Genomic DNA, 20,235 nt, shown 5'->3' on the forward strand with positions numbered 1-20,235 from the left:
AATACGAATTGTGCATAAAGAATAAATATAATAAATTGACCCTAAAACAGAAATTAAAGTAACAATTTGCGAAATTAAATCAGAACCTAAATTTCAATACTAAGAGAAATTTCCTACAGCTCTTGAAAATTCTATTTTTTCCTACAAAAACTGACTAACACATATATTTATTTAACAATAATAGTGTTCTGAGAATGAATTGAGAGTGCTCTGTAATGCAATAAGAAGCACACAAGTTACTTGTGCCTGCATTTAAGTGCACTTCGAATAGTTTGAAGTGGCGGAAAAGTCGACAGCATGCTGATAACCAAAGAGAAATGGGTAGCAAATGGGAAATGGGCAGGTGATTAAAAATGAATCGATCCAAAAAGTAGGGAGGTGAGGAACGCACATAAAAATTAATTAATGATGAAACTAAAGAGGTAATTACCACTAATAGGCAACTAATTGCTCGTACATCAACTGAGAAACTTTATAAATAAAATGAAATGAAACAAAAGTAATGTATAAATTGAAAAGGTCTTTATTTTCACATTACGCACACAGTGAGAAAAATACATTCAAAAAATAAGAATATATTTTTTTTTAATTTAAGAATTTTAGATTCTTAAGAATGCAACTTAAAACAAAATTAAAATATAAATTTCTTTAATAAATTTAAAAGGTTCTTAATATCAGAAAGTTACGTTCTAGAAATATCTTAATAAAATGAAATAAAAACATAAGTCTTAAACACTTTTTTCCAAATTAAATTACAAATGTTCATCCTAAATATAAATCATTGATTCTCTGAGTTTAGCACTGAGAACCAAATAAAAATAGGTATTTAAATTGTATTCTATAAATCTATCTTATTAGATTTTGAATGGAAACAAAATACAAAGCATATACAAAATATGAAATTAAACATAAATAGCAAATTTTAAACTTGATTTTCAAATGCATTCCTGCATGTAGATCACTTTTTCTCTGAGTGTAACACAGATGGGAACTGCAGCAAATACTTACTTGAAGTTTGCTCGTGGGTGGCGAGACAACTAGACAGATTTTCATGGTAGCACGTAGAAACTCATCACGTTTGGTCCTCAGATCTGCGGGCACGGCAATGGGCGAAGTGGCCGTGGGCAGAAATGGATTCAGAGTGTGCACCAGCACCGTGGAGCTGAGACTGTCCGTCGTGGGTGAACTGGACATCGCCACACGTTGTTGCGAATGCAGCTGATGCTGCTGCTGCTGCTGCTGTTGATGATGATGAAGAGGATGTTGATGGGAATGTGTTTGCTGTTGTCCTGCTGAATTGTGCTCCTTGTGCTGCAGCAGCCGCGTGGGAGAGTTCAAGCTGAAGAGCTTGCGCCTGTGCCGCCCCGGCGTTGACGACGAACTCGACGCTGGACTGGGCGTGGGTCCTTGTGGTCCTGCCTCGCTGTATGTGGACTCCTGTGAGCCGGCTCGACTGTAGCTGGGCGTCGGCATTTGAGTGGAACGCTGCAGTTCCTCGGGCTGCTCTTGGAGATCATCCTGCTCGTAGGTGCTGTGATAGGTGCGTGCGGTAATCTCGGGCAAAAACGGATTGTTGGGCGACGTCAGCGTGTACTGATAATATGCTCCAGCATCGCTGCTCTCCACGGGCAGCGTGCCATCCACATCTGTGTCATAGTTGGCCGTCTCCTCGGGAAACGAAGAAGTGTTCAGATCGTGCGAGACAACATGCGTGCCGAGTTGTTCCCATTCCCCCGACGACGAATTGTAAGAGGAGGCAGTGAAGCCATCGTTCGAGTGTCCCTGAAAGCTGCGAGTGCTCTCATTGCTGCTCTTGAACAGAAAGTTCTGCAGCCGCGTGATGCGCACCGAGCTGCTCTCGCTGGTCAAACTGCAGCTGCGACTGGCTGTCGCAGGAGCAGCAGATGCTGCTGCTGATGTGGAGGAAGCTGCAGCAACAGTTGGGGCTGCTGCTGCTGTTGGAATACTGCTTTGAGTCAGTGTGGCAGAGTTAGCGGGCGCTTCGTTGCGTCGCTTGAGCAGCTGCTCGGGCAGCTCGCTGCTCAGCTCGCCGCCCATCTCGAAGCTCTGCTGACAGGACCAATAATAGATGTTCGACTGCGATCCGAGATCGTAGCAGCTGCTGCTCTCGAGCGAGCTGCTCGAGTTCGTGTTGGTGGCAACGCTGCTCAGATGCTCGTAGGCAAACTCGGGCGGCGTGCACTCGTCGGGACTGTCGAGCAGCAACGCCGTATTAATGTGTCCTCCACCTCCAACTCCTCCCAATCCTAATCCCAGGCCAGGCAACTGCACCTGACTGGCGACGACCACAGCCGGTCGTTTCTTATTGTCTTGGCTGTCCTCACGCTTCAGCTCCAGCGGACTGCGCTCGCGATGGCGAAAGGATCGTCGCAGTCGCTCGGCGAGTTTCGATTGCTTGTGTGGCGGCTTCTCTTTGGGCTTCTCCTTGGCGTGTCCCAGGAGCTGCACTTTGTCAGTCTTTGTGTCTTTGCGTGTCTCCTCCAGCAGTTTCTCGTGCATTGTCCACTCGAACTCGAGCACGTCCAGCTGCTGCTTCCTGTGTTTGCTGTTGTGGTTGTGGTGTTTGGCAACAATTCTCGCTATTGTCTGTTGGGGTCCCTCTTCTCTATTATTGGCTAATACGATCTGCAGTTCGGCCAGACTGCCACCCATTACGTTTGTCCCTCCACCCGCAACCAAAAGTTCAGTTCTATAATTCCCCCTGCCTTGGTCGGATATCTTTAAAAAGTGTTAATTTCCCGCCCCGCCAAATAACAATCAATTATTTCTTAACATTTCCTGTTTCCTTCCCGCTTCACAACTACTTTTCGTTGTACAAACATTTCCTAATCAATTTACTTTGATTATATTCGTTGATTTCAGCTGTAATTGGAGAGCAGATGTGAAATACTTATTTAGATTTGGTACGCTGAAAATTTTCTAACTCAAAAATATTTCAGAAATGGATTCTTGCTTCGTTTGAATCTAAACTATTCAAATTAATTTTTATGTTGCATATCTGGCATAATTATCTAGATCTAAATTAAAACACATATATAGAATCTTAGCAACATTTCCAAGAATCTAAAATATTTTAATTAATTAATTTTACGGATTTTCTTCAACATTATAAATTGCTGCGATCTAAATTGAAATTCGGAAATTTAAATCTAAAATGTCTTTGACCCATTTTCAAGTTGAGTTTGTAATGGATTGAAACGAACATAAACTACATATTAAACATTGAAAATAAAGTGAGAATCATTTCATAATTATTGAATTTTATTAAACTGACTTTGCCTAAGTTCGCTTTAAAACACTTTTGCCAAAATGTTCCTGAAAGTTTTTATTTAAAACTCTTTCGTTTTCAATACAAAAACTGTTGAAAATATTTCTTATCATTAATTTACTCAGTTAATCTGACTCATTTATAATAAGAAGAATTAATGCTAACGTCTGCAACTATAGCTTTATATCACTTTCCTATGTAGGAACATAATTTACAATCGTTCTGAACTGTAATTTCCTTTTATTCAGTACGCTCTTCACATCAATTGAGCGTAATTCACAACATACTCACCTCATCCGGGTCGTAAGTGAAGTGTAACTAAAGTGCTTGGGGTTTTCCTTATTTCCTTGTAAGATTTAAACACGTTTTCGCTTTTCTTTTCTTTTCACACATTTACGTTTGAGAAATTGTTTTCCGCTTTGATTTTTTCGTTGATTTTCTTAAGTCACACATTGCGAAGCTTTATATAATGCCAACCGACAACAAAAATACGTTTGCTATATGCATTGTAACTCGCACTCTTGGTACAGGTGTTAATAGGGGTAAATAGGCGCTATAGGGAATGAACCTTTATGTGAAATATGGATATAAATTACACAAGTTAATATCAAAAGAAAACAAGTACGAGAACTACAGTCGAGTATGCTCGACTACTAAATATCCGCTACACAGTAACAATAAAAGCAAAACATTGCGGTATTATTCTTAAAAAGTACCGAATAAATATACCAAAAATACAAAAATATACTGAATGGTGTATTTGGCGCATGGAACAAAAACCATAGAATAGAATTCTAAAAATATACTGAATGCTATATTTAGTATATGGTACTTTAGTATATGGTGCATAGAGTTTATAATATACCAGAGTGTCATCTATTATTACTTATATAACTTCTTCAATTTATATTTTAGGAATCGTAATCCTTAGACTGTAGAATATATTTATTTATAGAGTCGGATATGCCTCCTATTGCCTGTTACAAACATTTCCATGATAATACAAATAGATGCAATTGCTAAGATCCAACAAGATACAATTGAAGATTAAACTACTTCCACTTTTCATCCATAGAACTAAATCACTCTAGCGGCATAAGGAAGAGGCATAACTATCCAATTTGCTGCTGCTACAAAAATACACGCTTCAATTAGAGAGCGAAAAATAATACGAGTGTGCCAAAAAAAAAAAGAGAAAGCATTCCAATTGTATTATTTTTATACGTTGGCGCAGTCAGCACTTTGTGCACCCTTGTGACAATATTTATACAAAAAACTATATTCAAATAAAAAACCGAGAGAGAGAGAGAGAAAGCTCAACAACTAAGTAATATCGTTAGTGAATGGCACTTCTCGCTTTACAAATTGTCCTTGATACCGAATTGAAATGCCATCAGACGAGCTGGGCAAAGTTTTCATAAAAATAAAAATGAAATAATAAAATCAATTATTCACAAAAATAAAAAAAAAAGGATGGCCATTGAGACCATCTGCCAGCTGGACGAATGGCCAAATGGATGGACGAATGGATGGATGGCCAAGCGAAAATTCCAAAACGGATTATAACCATTTCAGAAGGGGCTTCTCTTCTCACATTTCTAGCCAGGCCAAGCTGATGTCATTTCGGCTGAAAACATTTCGCACATTTTTCAAACTATTGATTTGTATTGGCTGTGGAAGGAGATGAGGGAAGGGAACAGAGAATAGAGAATAGGAATAGGAATAGTAGAGCATTGTGGGTGTGCCTATGGCCAGAAGGAATCTAGTTAAGAACTCCATGGACTATAAATGCAATTAGCAGCTCTCAGTTTGATTTATAGTTAAAGAACGAAGGAAGCCAACACACAACGAACCTTTGGCCTGCCTGTTGGCACCTCACTTGATTTAACTACGATTTGACCTCATTGCACTATCGTTTATTACCCACCACGTATGTAAGACACAACAAGCAGCTAACTAACCCATTTATCCAAGAACATTTTCTATCTACAACAAAAAAACAAAAAAAAAAAGGAAGGAAGGGAAAAAAGTTGCTCTTTTTCTTTGTTGCGGTTCAGCTGGAACGAAGAACTGAAAACTCTGTAAGGTTGCTTCGAAATCGATTTAAATGTTTTGTTTGCGTGTTTCGCGAATTACCGACGTTACTCTTACCATTACATTGAGGTAAGGCCTAAAGGTAAGACTGTGTGTGTGTGTGTGTGTGTGTGTGCAGTCGACTCTTTATTGTGTCCTAGATAGAACAGCTAAGAACAGCTCTAGTCAATATTGCTCGGTTAGGAAACACCATCAACCCACATAGAGTGTACTATACTCTTCCTCATCCCTCTCTCCTCTCTCTCTCTCGCTCCTCTTCATCATCGCCGTAGCACATGCAGCAGTACTAACATATTCATTTCACTTGTGCACACATATCCTCAACTCGACTCTACTCGACTCGACTATTCGCGTATCGTATAAACACAATCAACGAGCACATTGCAAAACCCAACTGAACCGAACCGAATTCAACCGGCATTGGCCGTGTTCTTTTTTTTATGGCCATAAAAAACGGAGTCGCTGGCGATCTAATCAAACGCCACACACATAACATCGCCAAACAGGCAAATATTTATTGCTGAGAATTGTGCTACGACTTCTTTTTCGCTAGTTGCACTGTTCGTAAAACTTAATTATCGATTAAAGTTTTATGACCAAGTTGCAAAATAACAATTCCTTATTGCCAGCAAACTATTCTATTCTAACAGCATATAAATTTATAGTATTTTATATTCAATAGTATTCGTTTTAATGTATATGCAGTATATATATAGAAAATATAGCAATTGGTAAATTTTATTAGAAATAGAAAATTCATATTCTCATAAATATACGCATAAATATTAATTTTCGATTCTTAAGAAATTAAAATACGCATAAGTATAAGCATAAGTAATAATTTGTTATTCCTAAGTATTTTTTTCGGTATTGTATATTTGAATATACCTAAGAATAGAAACTTAATATACATATAAATTTTCTATTCTTAAGTTTTTCCTCGGTATTTATACTAAATATATGGTATATTGTACCATACTTAAGAATAGAAAATTTATATTAATGCGTATATAAATTTTGTATTCTTAAGTAAATATACCGCACAAATTTTTAAGAATAGAAAATTAGTATTTATGCCTATTTAGAAATTTAATATTTATGCGTATATTAATTTTCTATTCTTAAGTATTTTTTTTCGGTATATTAAGTATAATATCGCTTTTGCTTTGTTATGTTGAAATTGAGTAACGGATATTTCACAGTAGAGACCACTCAATTGTAGCTTTCTAACTAATTGGTTATTGCAATTCACGTTGCAACTTTTCTAAAATTGTTTTTATTATAATCAAGGGTAAATTCTTCAAAAATGAAATTAAATATATTATACTTATATATTTAATGTATATAAAAAGAATTCAACTTATGTTAACTTGTTTGTTTGATGCCAAATCATGATAGATTCAACACACTATACATAAAAGAAGTCTTTGGCGGTCTTCATTTTATTGTCTTGATAAACTGCCATGAAATTTATTGCTCAGTTGCTCTTTGTGAAACATTGTTAACTATCACTTTGGTTTAGTTTAAAGAACTTGCTGCGGTTCAACTCGCAGCAAATGTTGAACAAGATCTAAGGTTGAGATAAAGTTTGATACAAAATTTATGATTTTAGCAAATTATTTATATTATATATCGATGATATCTTGGCGAACTCTTGACTTTGATTTTGCCCTGATGCCACCCAACATCCCACATCGAACATCGAACATCGAGCAGAGAACAAAGAGTTACCTGTTACAAGTTACCTTCAGTTCAGTTCAGTTGGTTAACAATCAGGCGATGTAACCATGGAGACAATCAGATAAATATGACAAGTTTGTGACAGTAAATTGGAGTACAATAAATCAAACTAATCAAATTATTGTTTACAGATTTGACTCGTGAGAGAGAACTACTATATTATGCCATGTATAATTGAGGAGCTGTCATCTAAGTAATTCAATTTCGGCACACACGCATAAAGGAGAAGAATCTTTTCTTGAAGATGTTATTGATGATTTATTGTCTCATCATACGACGAGGATGGAGGAAGAGGAAAAGGAAGATGATTTTCCTCTGTGTGTTCTGTGTGTGTGTGTGCCTTGCATCTTGGCTTTTTGTCTTACGTCATTGGAGGTAACTCACGGTGACTTTGCCGCAATGCCAAGCAAGGTTAGGGTCCCCTGTATGTGTCATCATTATCGCCCTCGCCTCACGTGGCAAACACAAGCCAGCCAGCCGGGGCAGCAACCATCATCATCATCCCCCCTCCTCTCCTCTAGGCAGCCCACCTGCACCTCCTACCTCCCACTTGCTGCTGTTGCTGATGATGGCGCCTCCAAGCCTTGCCTCGTGTTGTTGCCGTTGTTGCGTTGCCAATACCAAAAAACCAAAATCGATCGTTGTGGTTACTTTTCGTGAAATGCCATATATATTTTTTTCGCATTCACTTTTACTACTACTATGTATAGCTATAGCTAGCTGTGTGTGTTTTCCCTCGTTCGTTCCTTCTTCCTTTCGTCTGATATTGTTGTAATACAAATTTACGTAAGTCTATGAAGCTCCTTACTCCGTCTAGAAAATATTATACACGCAAATTCGGTTTTCGGCTTCAGCTTCAGCTTCGGCCGTTGTCCAATATTGCCTGCCTTTTGTTTGCCAATTTTTATGAGCTTTCCTCACTGCTTTCCCTCCCACATTCTCCCTCCAACTTTCTGCGTGCGTATATAAATACATTTAAAGTTTAAGGAGCTGCAATAAAACAACAACTTGTAGCATTATAATTAATGACAAATTGCAGGTGCGCGTTAACATAATGAATACACGCTGCTTTCATTCTTTTAAAATGGTTCGCGTTGATTCGCCATGATTAATGGCTTTCTCACCTGAGCATTCATGAATGAATGAATGAATGCGGCGACGGAAACTTGCGACTCAAAGGAACCCGAAAACTAGATTTTCAGATGCGTGCATCTGTCAGTTCTTAAAGTGCTATTATCAAAATGAAATTGAAAGCTAAAAAACATTCAAGTCATTTTAATAAATTCCTCGCACTCATAAATAACATTACAAATACTCGTACTCAAGCTTTTGTTTGTTGTTAACAAAACCAAGGCGCAACAACAACAACAACAACAACATCATGAAAAAAAAGATGAAAATAATAATAATAATAAAGAAAGAAATGAGAAATATACCTCAACGACGACGGCGGCGGCGTCGGCAATGTTTCTCAAATTTAATTTGATTTATGACTTTTGCCCCAAAACATAAAACCCAAGGACAAAACGAAATATTTGCCAGCCGCTCTCGGCTATACGGGAATGTATAGTATAATATTATATGTTAGTACACATGGGGGCAAGAACTGTGTTCTGTGTTCTCTGTGCTGAGCTGAGCTGAAATCGAGAGCCGGATATGTCTTCGTGATACTTATTTTTATTTGCTTCATTCTTATCAGGAGGCCATATGACTGCCACAAACTCTGGCACTCTGACTGACTCTGCCACACAGCCACAGCTACAGCCACAGCCACATGCTGACGTCATCCGGAGCTCCAAAAGATGTTTCTTAGCTATTTCAATATTACACAGAAATTTGAAAGCACAAGGTAGCCAGCCAGCCACATGAAGAGGGTCTACCTGCCTGCCATGTAGTGGACCTCTTACAGGCTCCAAAAATTTATTAGCATCTTAAAAGTTCTGACAGCCCAGCAAGCAAAGAGCTTCCCAGCGAGTGCGAGCGAGATGGCGCTAATTGTCGTCGTTACACGTTGAGAAAAATTCAAATCGGTTTACTCAGAGTTCATCATCTGAATTGTTTTATGACAATCCATTTAAGAAACCGCGTTTAAAGATTTTTTTGTTCTCAAAATATTTTAGTAATATGTTACTTTGAATCATTTATTTGTGTATTTTTAACTCTTGATAAGAGTTCTTAAAATTATTCTTTAATTTTTTTCCTAACATATGTTATTTTTTTCTGGGAACCAAAACTTTTTTAAATCTCGTTTTCATTGGAATTTTTGCACATGTAATTTTATAAAAATAAACTTCAGAGTGTAATTTATATTTATGGATAATGTATTTTTTCATAAGAATAATTTATTAATAAATTGTTCTTTTTTTTCCTGAACGTTAAAAGTTTTTTTTTGTTTTTATTGTTGAACATAACTATTGTAAAAATACATTTCAGAAATAAGTTTAGATTCATGTGTGCTATATTTATTTCTTTGGAAGATTTAAATAACAAGTGATATACTTATCACTGAAATATAATCCTAAGTAACTTAAGTATTGCAATTTCTTAAAGTGATTATATTCGTCTCGATTTTCAATTATTTAATTATTCGCACAGTGTCGCATTAAAGGATATATGCTGCCTGAGTAAGTTCCTATAGCTATGATTATGATTCTACGAATTTGACAAATAGACAAACCGCTTGAATCCTCTTTAGCATAGACTAAAGCTTATTTTCGTAAATATCCGACTTAATATTGTAGCCCACAAAACAGAGAAAGAGCAAGAGAGGGAAAGAGGGGAAGCAGGGGGAGTGAGAGAGAGAGGGAGAGAGAGTTGGCATACCGGCATAAGCGTTACAGAAGGACAATCGAAATCATGAGTGCATTCATCTGTGATAATACTCGTATAAGTCGATGACAATTCCGTTTGCCATTTCCTTTTCGGGGCCAACTCACACGTAGTTACAGACGGACAGATAGAACAACTGAGCGAGAGACTGACAGAGAGGGAGATAATGTCAGAATTCAATTAAATTCACTTGCACATGCACACACACAAACACACACACATACACAGAGTAAAACACAAGCACACCACACACACACACACTCGCACTCACACTCACACTAAAGCAGGGACATCAGACGTAATCAGGTGTTTCCACTACTCTTCACATTATGCGCGTTAATGTGATAAGATGATGATGCATCACATTTGTATTCGTTTGCACTTTGTTGATTGTTATTTGTTAATGTTTACGGTTATGTTTACTTATGCACTTTGCACAAACACAAAAACAACAAGATAAACCACACACACAACACCAACATAAACAACGACAACAACAATCGAGTTAAGTTTTATATACATTCGTATGTATGCGTGTGTGTATATGAAACTTTGCGTGATGCGATTCGTTCGCTTCGTAATTGTGCAGTCCTGCTCCAGGGACGCGTCACAGACGTGCACACAGTCCTCTTTTGTCGTCCGGACAGCGAGACGGTTCACAGCGAACTGAATACGTCTGAGGACGCGCTGCTTCGTTTAAAGGACGAGGACATCGCGAATGGCAATGAAAGCGCAAAATCTGAGAAGGAAAACATGATACACTACTAGGATAATGGCAACCACAAACAGTTCAAGAGAGCGCACACAAGCGGCATTCTCTATCCACTTGCCAGTCGCGCTCGCTCTCTTAAGAGTTGGCTCTGCATTTCCCAGGGATGAAGTAGCAGCTGAGATAACAGCTTTGAAGGAATTTACAAGAATGATACATTTTAAAATAAATTTAAAATTGCATCTTAGGGAAATACTTTTTTTGTATTTGTGATTCCTATTTAAAACATTTCATTACAAACATCTTATTTTATATTTAAACCACTTTTTTCATTTAAAGTATATATGTATTTTTAAATTTTTAAGAAAAATGGTGTATTGTGTTATTTTTCCGATTTGAATAAATATATTCTATAAACATGTTCTTCACATTATTTTTTAAATTTATTATTTATTTTATATTTCAGAATTATTTTCGTATTTCTAATTATTTAAATCCTAATATTTTAATCCACTTTTTATTTGTTGCCTATACAATCTAATACGTATACGAATTAATCATACCTCTTGTTCTCGTTTGCCCAACTTAAAATATTTATAGAATAACATGTGAAAATAGCTTTATTCAATGAATTCATTCACAAAGCAATCAACAATCGCAACACTTATTAAGCACACCTTTTCATTTACATTTGGGCACACGTGCATGCATACATAAGTAATTTGCTTAAGAGAACATTTTTTTGATACTGTTTACTTTCTCTTCACTTCGTTACGCACACCGCACGTAGCTGTTGTTGTGCTAGGCTCATAGTCAAACGTAAATACGCCTGTTTGCTCTTAGCAACGCTCTCGCACTCTCTGTGTGTCTGTGTGCGTCTCTCTCACGCGGTCTTGGTTGTGTGCGAAGCTTTTGAGAGCGTACTGCGATAAGCCATATGTAAACAAACCTTACTTTCATTCACAGAAACAACAACGAATATTGTCACACACAAAAAAATTATGCCAAAATACGACTGTGTGTGTGGGTATGTAACGTGGTAAGTATATATGTGTGTATGAGGTTGTAATATGTACATACATATATCTATATAAAAGCTCGAGCGACTCGCATGTGCTATCAAAGGCGGTTGTGCTGACTCATTCTGTCGTCAAAGCAAATCACGGTTTACGATTCATGAGCGCGACAGCATGTAAAATACATACAAGTGTGTATGCAGCTAAGTTTGTATGTGTGCATAGGCATGTAAATGAAAAGGTAAACAAAAGGTAAGAGAAGCGAGAAGGCATCCCCAAGACTCATTTAGTATGTATGCATGCGGTATTCGATCCATAAAAACAGGCAATACTATTTATGAAATCAAATTTTCTATCTACAACAAATTTGTTTATAAATTCGTATACTTTCGCTCAAATCCAAATATTTACAATTATTTAATGGCTCAATCGAGCACATCAAACACATTTGCGACTTTATTATTATTATGTATTATTTAACGATCGAATACTACTATTTCACAGCCCATTAAAAGCAAGCAGTGTGTGCAGGGTATTTTCGTAGCGAGCAATCATGCATATTAACTTGTACAGTAAATATACACATCTCATATCTAGTCGACTACGTGAGTGTATGTGTGTGTGTAACGTATGCAAACATCAAATATGTACATAATGTACATATAGTCGTACATACATAGTTTAGTTTTTGGGCTGCGTGACAAATGCTTGGCCCCATGAACTCGCATAGTCGTTCACAAGCTGGCTGTTCTGGCACGCCTTGAAAGCTTCCAAAGTCGTCCGCTCTGTCAATGTTTACTGTTGCTTTTAGCTAAGAGGGGGGTTTAGTGCGTAATATGTTAACCCTTTTTTTCAAACTTTGAGAGCATAATATACCAACAGCTGGCATCTATTTTAAAGAAAAGGAAAGTTTTGAAAATGATTTATAAATTTAAAGTACTTTCTGCATATGACATGCTCTCGACATTGCCGGAAATTAGTCAGCAATGTTTTAATGCACCCTCGTATATGGGGGATTAAGCTACTACAACTCCCCGCTAGCGTTGCAGTATTGACATCGACTTGCAGTGATTCATCGTACACAAAGTCAGCAGCCGCAAAGTCACATACACATACTTTATATACATACATACATATACGTACTTGCAGTTGATACATTGTGTGTAGTATTGTTTGCGATTCCAAAATTAAAGTCGGCACTTTGCTTTGCTTGACTTGCATGCATTTGATTGAGCGCCAGCTGGTGTAGCGGCGACAGCTTTGGCAATTATTTGCTACACTTATTGACAATTGGTTTAAATGACTGGGAGCGAAGCTAATGACAGAGGAGTTATAAATAGCAGCTGCTTGGTAGTTAGAAGATTCTCTTTCTCTTTCCATTGGAAGAAAACTGCTTGCTTGCACTGCTTAACGGTATGCATGTTTTGCCCTTGAATCATAACACATACTTAGTAATTGCCTTGCTCGTTATGATAAAAATGACTATAAGCAATTAAGTGACTTGCTTACAGAATATTAATTGAAAAGGGCAACCTTCTAATCCTATTCATTACACTCATAAATAAAAATGAATTATAATGAGGAAATCAAATTAGTATTCAATACAAATTCTAGCACACTGCTTGCACTGCAATATATTTGCATATAAAGTGCACTGTTAGCACTTTGCTTGCACTGCTTGCAACTAATTTAATCTTGATGAGCATAATGAAGAGCCTCACTTTAATATTGAATTGATTTCGAAATACATGTACATGTGCACAAATATTTGCGTGTATAAATGAAGTGGCAAGTCTGTATTTGTGCTGGTAAATAAACATAAATTGAAATGGCTATAATGAAGTGCACTGCTTGTGGTGTCTATAAATACACATTTGCATAAATATTTGTATGTAAATAATTAAGTGCCCACTCCAAGCAGTGCGAAACTCGACGCGACTTATTATTATTATTATTATTTTTGTATCAAGAAACAAGCGGCGCCGTCGATGTTGGCGATGATGTTGTAGATGGTGACGTAATGAGAAGCGTTTCCTGCACATTCAGACTCGATTCGACATCGGGTTTTGTGTTGTGGGGCTATGATTCATGCCCCCATAAAGCGCGCCGTATGCTTATAGCTCAGTTCGCTTCGTATGCATGCGTATGAGTGTGTGTGTGTGTATGTGTTGCTCTGTGTGTGTAGAGGAACCACAAAAGAGACAAACCTAAGCAAAGGCCGATAATTGGCTGGCAGTGAGATAAGCGTGGCGACCGTTACAATTCGAAATGCGATAAGCGACGCATGCGCAACGCCAACACTAATTACAATGCATGTGAGCGAAAGAGAGAGATAGATAGAGTGTGTCGCACTTTTTCAGTGTAACCCATTTCGAAACGACACCTGTTATCGCGCATACCTGCGAGGCAGCTACAGTTATCTTATCTACTATCGGTTATCGGTGCTTATCGCGTACGCTGTTTGCGCTGCGATTGCAAAAGCTACAAATTCTATTTGACTTATTTTTTTCCAAAGTTGCCTTCAGTTTTAGGCGTTCACTTGAGACGGCGACAACGTAACGAATACGAAAACGAATACAGAACAAAAAAAAGAATAGCGATCAATCCGAGTGTGAAACAATTCAATAAAACAGCATCGCAATGGTATCTGTGGAGACAATTGGTTCGATCTTCATCAAAGCGCTTAAGCTGGTATGTTTTTTGCGATTCGCCCAGCAAGATTCAATTTTCACGAATAATGAAAAGTGTACTAATGTGATGTGTTGAGCAATACGGCTCGAAAGATAACGTTTTGCTTTTCTTATCACTGTGCGCGTATTAGTAATATTACTCATACGCACTGAAAGCACCAGTATTTTTTTTTTAGTGTGTGAGGGTCGCATAGTCAAAGCTTTCCAAGGGCGGGGCTAGCAAAGAGTGTTTTCATTACAACAACAGCATGATTCACACTAAAGAATTTCGTATCCCAATATTGTAGATCATCAATTTGGTCGTCATCATACTCTATCGTTGGGGAGATGGCGGAGAATTCTTGGGCATTGGCGGCACCTGGAACTTGAATGAAGAGAAAAGCGCCGATGCGGAAATCGTTGCCTCCGGCGTCATGGTTGGTTTCTTCATCTACACCGCTTGCCACACGATTGCCTTTGCCTTTGGCACCACCAAGCACAAGGGGTAAGCAAATAGTTTATAATCACTTCCCAGAATCAATTTAAATGCAATCTCTCACTCGCCTATCTCTAGGGAACTCTGTGACACCATCATGAATGTGGTGGGCACCTTCATGTGGATCGCTGTCGGTGGAGTTGCTTTGCACTACTGGAAGGGTTACATGTCCGACGAGGGATTCCTGTATGTGAACTCTGAGCGACAGGTGGGCATTGCCATGGGATCGTTGTGCGTCATCGAGGGAGCACTTTATCTCCTCGACACTGTGCTCGCCTGCATACACTACTCCAAGGGCGACACCGACTACACACAGTAGTTAATTAATATCCCAAATATACATATATAGAGAGAGAGTAACGAGGATGAAGCATGGACATTACTTTTGAAGCGCCTTTCTTTAGCCATTAAGGCAGCTAACGAATAACTGACAATTTTACTACACTTTTTCAGTTAATTCTAAGTGCAAATTAGTTTGTAACCCACACACACATACACACATACCAATTAAGCCAATTGTGCATCAATTTTCTTACTTACTTCTTACATTTACCATTTAACGAGCGTTTACTGTACATCATAATTAATTCATTCTGTTTGGCTTTTAACATTTTTCCAAATATAAACTGTTAAGATCCAACACACACAAAAACCACAAAACTGTTATCAATATTTTATAGGAGAAACAATTAATCGTCACTCGGCTACAGTAATAACTGCATAAGTGAGTCATTAGCTTACGTTTCACAGGAAACGAAATTGGTCATTGCATTACAGTTATTTAGTCATTTACGATATCGAGCAAGTCTCATAGGCGTTATGGATCTAATGTGTAATGCTCTCTGACTAAACTGAGCAGCTGAATTTTCATAAACTTCACCCACAATGGGCAAGTTTTCAACAAAAGTGAGTTGTCAGTTTTCAAATTGTAATTTATAGTAGTTCAAATTTGTTAAATACTCCACTGTCAAGAATTAATTCATATTGGCCTTTATAGTATGACCTTATCTACTTTTTATCATGTCAATTGAATTCAACAAAATATCATTTTATTACTCTTAACGTATTTAATTTTAGAGAAAAAAAGGTTTAAAGTAATTCCCAACATCAGTGTTGTGATATGAAACAATTAATATCTAATTTTCTGAACAGTTTTTAAAATTTATGCTTCTAGTTGTCCCATACAACAAAGTTACGTTTTTAATAAACTGCTTGAAATGTTGTTAAAGTTCATCGAAGTAAAATTGTTTTTAACTCAAATTAAAGAATATTGATATTGATTTACTTTTAAGGGAATCATGTCTTCAAAATCAAATATTTTCTTCAATTATCATTGAAATTTTAAATTTAATAAAACTATTTGTAATTGCATTTCTCGCGCAAACTTTGTACGCAACCTATGACCATAAAATTGAACTAACTAAACCAGGTCATGGTTATGGTTATCATGGTTATCCATGACTTTATTATCCAATTTGTAAATATCAAAGCTACTATTGGAGCATCTTCAAAATGAATAACTATAGTTCTGAATTTAGTTTTTTTTTTTGGCATTCCTAAGCACTTATCAAAGTAAATTATTACTATTTAGAATTAAATTTCCAGTGATTGCAATACTGGAAAAAAGACCAGTTTCTAAAATTAAGAAAATTCGTCTTCAAAATTTTGTTCTTAAAATAAGACCACTTTAAGAACAAATTCAAAACATTAATCTGAAAAATGCCCAATTCTTACAATAAGACCAAAAAAAAAAAACTAAATTTAGGTTACAAAATTCTGTAATCCATCGAAATTTCTATAAAGTTTTTAGCTGGCTTTGAGTGTTTTCGTTCATAGCTCAGTTAGTGAAGCTGTCGCGAAACATTCTTCAACTAGGTTCAACTGGGTTCATAAATATTTCGTTAACAAACAACTGAACGCGAAATGAAAATAGTAAAAATGGTAAAATAATAGATGATAAATAAACTCTATTGTTAAAAGAAAGCGGTTCGCGGTTCAATAAATTTTCAATTCTTATCTGCTGATTGTAAAGCAATAATAATAACAGAAACCATTGGGAATTCGTATTTTATATAGCTAATTAATAAAAAGGTCCAAGTCTAATTCTAGACTTTCTTTAATAAGTAATAACTCACCTGTTTTTGGGGTTTCCCGGCGCTGTCGACGCAATCCTGAGGACCACGCTTGAGGCTATTTGCACGAGTCACGGGCTGAGCACACAGAGCACAGCGACGACTCGCCGAACCATCCTCAAGATTGAGAGCATCGAAGAGCAGAGGTTGATCCTGAATGTAAGAATTCCGAGAGCGTTGATTCAACAACTCAAGAGTGCGGGAATCGAGACTCTCTCGGTAGACATTCTGTCGCCTGTCGAGATTGTGCTCGTAGTCAGTGTCCAGATTGTAGAAACTGTGGCTGCTGTTGCGGGACGACGTGGAGATCTGTCGCTGGACCAAGGAGCTGGTGCTCCGCTTGCGACGCATGACGACAGTTTTGGGCGTGCTCTCCTGGGTGGAACAGATGGAAGTGGGCGTGTGGGGGGAGGCGAGGGGGGAATGGGTGGCGGGCAGAGGGAGCTTGGGCAGATGCGAGGGCGGCGTCTGCTCGGCGAGACTCATGATGGACGCTTGGCGCTCCAGCTGCTTCTCGTAGCCGTTGAACTTGTCGTAGTCGATGAAGGACATGTTGGCATAGCTCACCATGTTGTCGATGGCCTGCAACGACTGCAGCGATGCGCTCCACTTGGGATTCATCTTGTCCTTCTTCTTATCGCTGCTCGAGCTGTTGCTGCTGCCACCAATGCCACCTGCTCCCCCTCCTCCTCCACCACCGTCGCCTTTTCCTCCCGTGAGTCCACTGAACGTGCTCTTAAAGGAGGCAATCAACGTGCTCGAGCGTCGCTTCTGGAAGTTCAGCTGCGGATTGTAGGCCAACTCGCTGGGCGTCAACGACACCAACGATGGCTTACGCACCATCGGCGACTCCGCCTCCGATTCCTCCAGCGGCGTCGAGGTCGATGGCTGCGCCGACTGTCGCCTCACCGGAGTCTTTATGGAACTTGCCGTGTCAGCTCTGCGTCGGAGGATGGGCGAACAATCCTCGTTGGCCAGCGAATTCTTGCGTGGCGAGGTGGGAGAGAGTGGATCACCGGATTTCTCTGCCTCCTCGGAGAGCTGTTCCAGTTGGGGTTCAATGAAGCTGCGTCGATTGGGACGACGCAGAAGAATCATTGAGCGACTGCGCGTGAAAGCAAATGGCGTTTTGTCCTTGTGCTCGTCCTTGAAGTCGTCGTGACGTGCCAGATTCTCCTTGCTTCCTGTGATGTGATTGATGAAGCGCGACAACTTGCCACGAATGCTATTCGAACGCTCCATCTTGAGGGGCAGCTGCTCGCCAGCTAATTGTTGTTGTTGTTGTTGTTGTTGCTGCAACGAAGCGCGCCGCTCGGCGTCGTATTGCTCTCGGAATTTTTGGGTAATGTTTGTCGATTGCGATGTTGTTGTTGTTGTTGTCTGTCCTGTTGTTGTTGTTCCTGTTGTTGTTGCAGACACTGCGTTGTGGTTGTTGTTGCTGTTGTTGTTATTTTGCACCATGCTGCTATTATTATGATTATGATTATTATTATTGCTGCTGCTGTTGTTATTGTTATTGTTATGGCTAATATTATTGTTATTATTATTATTGTTATTGTTGTTGTTGTTATTGTTGTTGCGAGTGTTGGGCTTCGCTTCGTCTGTTTTTGTTGCTGCTTTCGCACTTTTCGCTATTCCATTAACTAGTTGTTGTTGCTGCTGTTGTTGTTGTTGTTGCTTCTGCTTTTTATTGTTTATCTTTTGTAGCTTTTTCTGTCCCTTTGCAGCACTTTTCGCCTCTTTGCTGGAATTCATTTTGTTGCCAATTATCTGCAAAGAACCAAAGAGAGAGAAAACATTAGTGTTGAGTATTTTTCATTGAACATAAAAGAGAGCGTAGTTTCCCACTCTCTCTCTCTCTCTCTCTCTCTCGTTCTCTCACGCGCGATATCTCTTATCTACGGTTGGCTATAAATTGACATTCCAATGTCCATAGTAGCTCGCCTTATAGCATATGTGTGTGGATAATGATATCTCATTTGGCGACTTGTCTAAAGTCACCTAGATACGCGTTTCATTTCGTTTTATTTTGTCGTCGTCGTCTGCTCACTTTACTTCGATATGTACCAGGTAATACCCTCTGGCCAAAAATAACCCCCACTTTTCTTTTGCCAACTAAATGAACTGCAAGAGACAGTAGGGTAGACTCAAAAATACCCTCTCTATGTTAGACTTTGCTTATCTATCTATTTTCAGGATGATTTTAGTAAAATTAAGTATTTTGATCACAAAGTTCTTGAGAAGAATATGCGAACATATAAACACATAGATTTTATTCTACTGATGGCGATAAAATATTAAAAAATGTTGAATATGGGTAAATCCATGGCGAAATTTGTCCCGCGCGAGACTTTTTGCAGTGCACTGCAGTGAAAATAACATAAGCTGAAACAATTTTAAAAATAAGTGAATGTTATTCTTAAAGCTTTAGATAAGCACTATATTTAGAGCTAAGATTGATTTTAGGAACTTGTTTTGTTTTACGATAAAATATATAAAATCGTTCATTTTTTGGTTGTGCGTACGAATTGGTTAATTTTTGCAATTATCACAACAGAAAACAAAACAGAAAGAAAATTCCAAAATTAAAGTACTTATCTAGAGCTATAAAAATAAACTTTTTTTATTTTTAAAATTGTTTCAGTTTATGTTATATTCAATGTAAAGAGTCTCGCACGGGACAAATTCCGTCATGGAATTACCCATATGCTATAATTGTGTTAAACTGAAACCAACAATTATGATTTTCATTGTTTTTTATTTTAAGAATACACTTAAGATTTATATTCTTATGATATGAGTTTTAGCCTGAATGAGATTTCCCCTAAAATGTGCTTAATGCTGTACTAGTTTAACTACATAACAAATAAAAATAAAAACACCTAAGATCAAAAAAATTGAATAGGAATCATATTTTTCAGCAAAAATCAAAGTAATAAAAAAATCTTAAAGCCTCTCAGAGCACTTAATATTATGATACAAAATAGTAAGAGAAAAAGAATCTGAAATATATTATTTTTCTTCAAAAAAGATTATAATATTCTAAAATTTTTAAATTACTTCAAATATATAATATAAATTATAATAAATGATTTCCTGGTTTTAATCAATATTACTATAAACAGCGCTTTGAAACATTTTACAATAAATAAAAAAGTGGATGTTAAGCTGAACTTTAATTCCATGTTAAAGACGATCTTTAGTAACAGGTTTGACATCGATACACTATGCAAATGTTTATTAATTGAGCAACAGTAAAAC

The 20,235-nt window shown here is 37.7% G+C and overlaps 2 protein-coding genes across 6 annotated transcripts in view; one reads left to right on the forward strand and one right to left on the reverse strand.

The window, feature by feature from the left end:
* LOC132790794 (pleckstrin homology domain-containing family G member 5) overlaps positions 1-20,235 on the reverse strand; it is a 32,330-nt gene that overhangs the window by 9,086 nt on the left and 3,009 nt on the right. For 3 of the 5 annotated variants that reach the window (XM_060799492.1, XM_060799489.1, XM_060799493.1), the window contains exon 2: positions 16,978-18,744. In XM_060799492.1, the coding sequence (XP_060655475.1) occupies positions 16,978-18,729 (1,752 nt within the window). In that variant the 5' untranslated portion in view covers positions 18,730-18,744. Of the gene's footprint in view, positions 1-1,008; positions 2,884-3,580; positions 3,862-16,977; positions 18,745-20,235 lie in introns of those variants that run through there. The other 2 variants (XM_060799490.1, XM_060799494.1) reach the window with 2 other exon arrangements.
* LOC132790797 (protein snakeskin) lies at positions 14,193-15,718 on the forward strand. The gene is made up of 3 exons (XM_060799499.1): positions 14,193-14,368; positions 14,655-14,851; positions 14,921-15,718. Exons 1-3 carry the CDS (start codon positions 14,318-14,320, stop codon positions 15,159-15,161), a joined length of 489 nt encoding a protein of 162 aa, XP_060655482.1. The 5' UTR covers positions 14,193-14,317; the 3' UTR covers positions 15,162-15,718.

This window comes from Drosophila nasuta, chromosome 3 (assembly GCF_023558535.2).
Source record: "Drosophila nasuta strain 15112-1781.00 chromosome 3, ASM2355853v1, whole genome shotgun sequence".
Lineage (NCBI taxonomy): Eukaryota > Metazoa > Arthropoda > Insecta > Diptera > Drosophilidae > Drosophila > Drosophila nasuta.